At 34.8% G+C, this 3,327-nt stretch overlaps 1 protein-coding gene across 1 annotated transcript in view; it reads left to right on the plus strand.

The window, feature by feature from the left end:
• Nucleotides 1–872, plus strand: part of LOC107706860 (ribonuclease inhibitor-like) — a 3,546-nt gene extending 2,674 nt beyond the window's left edge. Inside the window, exons 2-3 of the mRNA XM_016510692.1 lie at nt 282–455; nt 540–872. Of these exons, the coding sequence (XP_016366178.1) occupies nt 282–455; nt 540–546 (181 nt within the window). The 3' untranslated portion in view covers nt 547–872. The remainder of the gene's footprint in view (nt 1–281; nt 456–539) is intronic.
• Nucleotides 873–3,327: the final 2,455 nt, after the last annotated feature.

A 3,327-nucleotide genomic window follows, 5' to 3' on the forward strand; every position in this document is an offset into this window, starting at 1 on the left:
TTACTTGTTATAGCACTTGCATATCATTGCTCTTTTGTTGATTTTGATTGCTTCCATTGTCCTCATTTGTAAGTCGCTTTGGATAAAAGCATCTGCTAAATGACTAAATGTAAATGCTACAAGACTTATATGTCATAGTTATACTATAATGTTACTCTTATTAAGTTAAAATCTCTAGAGCGCCCATCCTGGTGAATAGAAAAAGTAGTGCTCATACAAACACACTCTGACATTGCTTGAACACAATCTCAGAGATCATTCATGTTCTTCACTCTCTGCAGGCTGAGTTACTGCAGTATTGGAGAGGAAGGCTGTGCTGCTCTGATTTCAGCTCTGAGATCAAACCCCTCACACCTGACAGAACTGGATCTGAGCCGTAATAAACCAGGAGACTCAGGAGTGAAGCTGCTCTCTGCTCTACTGGAGGATCCACACTGTAAACTGAAGAAACTACAGTAAGTTATTGAGTCAATGCTTTCATTTATTATCTTGTATTAAAGCAGATCTAAGTGTATTTTATCTTTCTCTATATTGTACAGTATTTGATAGTGGAAACTCCACAAGCTCCAAACAAGTTAATCAAAACAACACGTCCTGAACAAGACTGTCACCTGGACAAATGCAGATACTGATCCAGCAGTTTCACATGTGAAGGATTTTTCTTATTAATTTTCATTTAGTCTAGAATTTTTTTCCAGTCTCATGGGAACATTTTTTTTAAAATAAGTAGATTGGACATACTAACTGCACTGTAAAAACTTTAGTGTGAAATGACAGTATATTCCAGGTTAATAACTGCATGACTTTCACAGTAGTTTCACAGTGGGAGTTCTCTTGTATCTAACTGCACTCTCAGAAATTACTTTAAACAAACAGCATCATAATGTGTTTCAACAGTGCATATGTACTATGAAGGTTCTCAGCATGCAATGCAGCATGAATAGATCGTGCTGTAGAGTTTTTTTTTTAAATTCTTGTTGGTTTTATTTGTGCTAATGGACTTGATTTAATTCACTTTTAGCAGTTTGTGTTGTTGGTTTATTTTGTAATGTTGGGTTATATTGTAAGTGTTGTGTTTATTTGTTGAGTGTTACCATTGTTGTGTTTTGTATGTTGAGTATTAATGTCACATCTTTCAAAGAGGTTTCTCAGCAGTTGCTTCACTATTGTGAAAGATCCATCCACAAACAGTTATGAACATGAAATAAGTTATTGGTTAATCTTCTTGTTTAAATACTGCTAAAATAAAATCTTCATGTTTATGTAAAGAATTGTTTGACTATCCTAAAGTCAGGTGAATAACTTATTTCATATTCTAGTTTATCATTTTAACAAATGTTTTCATTTTTCACACTTCTGACATGATTAGATCATAAATTTGAATATGAATATGCAAGGTCAAAGAGCCCAAACAAATGGCATCATCAATCACCGTTATGGTGACTTCAAAACAATTACAGTAAACAAGTACATTTCTCACAGTGGCACAGTTAAAGACAACTTTATAATGTAAATTCACAGTATAACAAGAGCAGTAAATTACTGTGATGTTAGCATCATTCTGCTGTTCATTCAGTCATTTGTAAGAAAATTACCCAGCATGCTTTGATTTCAGACTCAATTTCTGACTACAGTAACATATTGTAAAATAATACTCTTTAATCCTGTGAATTCCTGCCAATTTTTTTTACAGTGAAGATAGATAGATAGATAGATTTTTTTTTTGTATCTTCATGAAACTTTTGTATATTGTTAACACATAGTAGACATGGAAATCATGACATAACTTAAGACTTTTTTTTTTCTTAAGTGGGTTTAACTTATTTTTCTTTATACAGTACATTATAATATAAGCCTGAAGATGATAAATTCATTAAATTTAGTTCTAAACATAGTGTGTGACAATGTGTTATAGTTTAAGTCCTAATGCACCCTCAAGAGGAAGCTCATGAGAGAAGATGTCACAGTTTACCAGCAGAGCGCTAGAGTCTCAAGGAGAGAGTTTGACATAAAACATACTGTAATAAATAAATGTAATTAAATATGTACAATATGAATGATTTTAAAATAGATCTAACTATGAGCCCTCTGGGATTTCACAAATCTTGGTAAATCTTTGCTTTTAATATTTATTGCCAAACTTTCTTCCAATGTATATTATTCAGTTTTTCTTTTGGGGTAACCTTTTTTGTGATGGAAATAAAATATACTGTGTAATATATTTATTAGGACATATTGGGTCAAATATATATTTAGCCCTGAAAAGCACAATGTAGCTTTTTTCTGTGTTGAATAGTTTTGGTGTCTACACATTAAAGTAAGCCCAGAGGATATTACACTTACTAAATAAATATTAATAAATACTAAGAAATACTTCAGTCGTTTCAAGCCTCAGGCTAAATTAGCAACTGCAACAATTTATCCCATGGTCATGCCATTTCCCTAGAAAATACATTTGTGGTTTGTGATAATCAGTTTATTGTCAAAGCATGGCATTTCAGGATACAAGCAACAGTATCCAGCAATATCCAATATATTTTGCTTATTTGAAGGGACATGTCTTCCCTTTTTATTCTTCACCTCTTCACCTGTCATGTAACAAACAAACAAACACAAACATGTTTGGTGTCTACTGAGAAGCATCACAGATCAGAACCTTTGTGAAAATAATGACTAATAACTGTAAATCAGTCAGATTAATACAAAGACACCATTAGCAACTCTGGGAATGTGGTCAAAAGATTTTAAGTAAATTTTTAGAAAATAACATTTCAAATTTAATCGAATGGGACAAAATAGTTGGTTAAAATAGCTGTCTTCCATCACTCACCTTAGACTGATGTGACCTGAGCAGTACCTCAAGCTTGTATAATGACTACGCCACCCTGGGAACTGCACCCAACAAAATACTCAAGCACTATAAGTTCAATGTTGTAATGAGAAGACGGAGACATGCTTCCAACCAAACAAAAACTTTATTAAAAAAAAACAAAACAATTATATATATATATATATATAGAGTCGCGGGGTGAATGAGACCACAGACACAGAACTGGCAAAAAGTACCCCAGGAGGGTGCTTTATTTACAAGTGGTGCTATACGTGCGCAAGTGTCTGTGCATAGGATCACACGGTGCTCGGGGGTGGGTCACTCGGTGCTCGTGCAGGGCTGCTGGTCACTCGTCCAGAGGGTCGTCGGTCTCTGCACAGGAGGAGACGAAACAAAACAGACATTAGTTTCCGCCTGGAGCTCCTCTTCCACCTCCCCTGATGTGCGCCTTTTCTCCTGGCTTTAAGGCCTGTGGGAACGAGCTCCAGGTGCGCCAG

The sequence above is a fragment of the Sinocyclocheilus rhinocerous genome, unplaced genomic scaffold, assembly GCF_001515625.1.
Source record: "Sinocyclocheilus rhinocerous isolate Xijiao unplaced genomic scaffold, SAMN03320098_v1.1 scaffold7802, whole genome shotgun sequence".
Classification (NCBI taxonomy): domain Eukaryota; kingdom Metazoa; phylum Chordata; class Actinopteri; order Cypriniformes; family Cyprinidae; genus Sinocyclocheilus; species Sinocyclocheilus rhinocerous.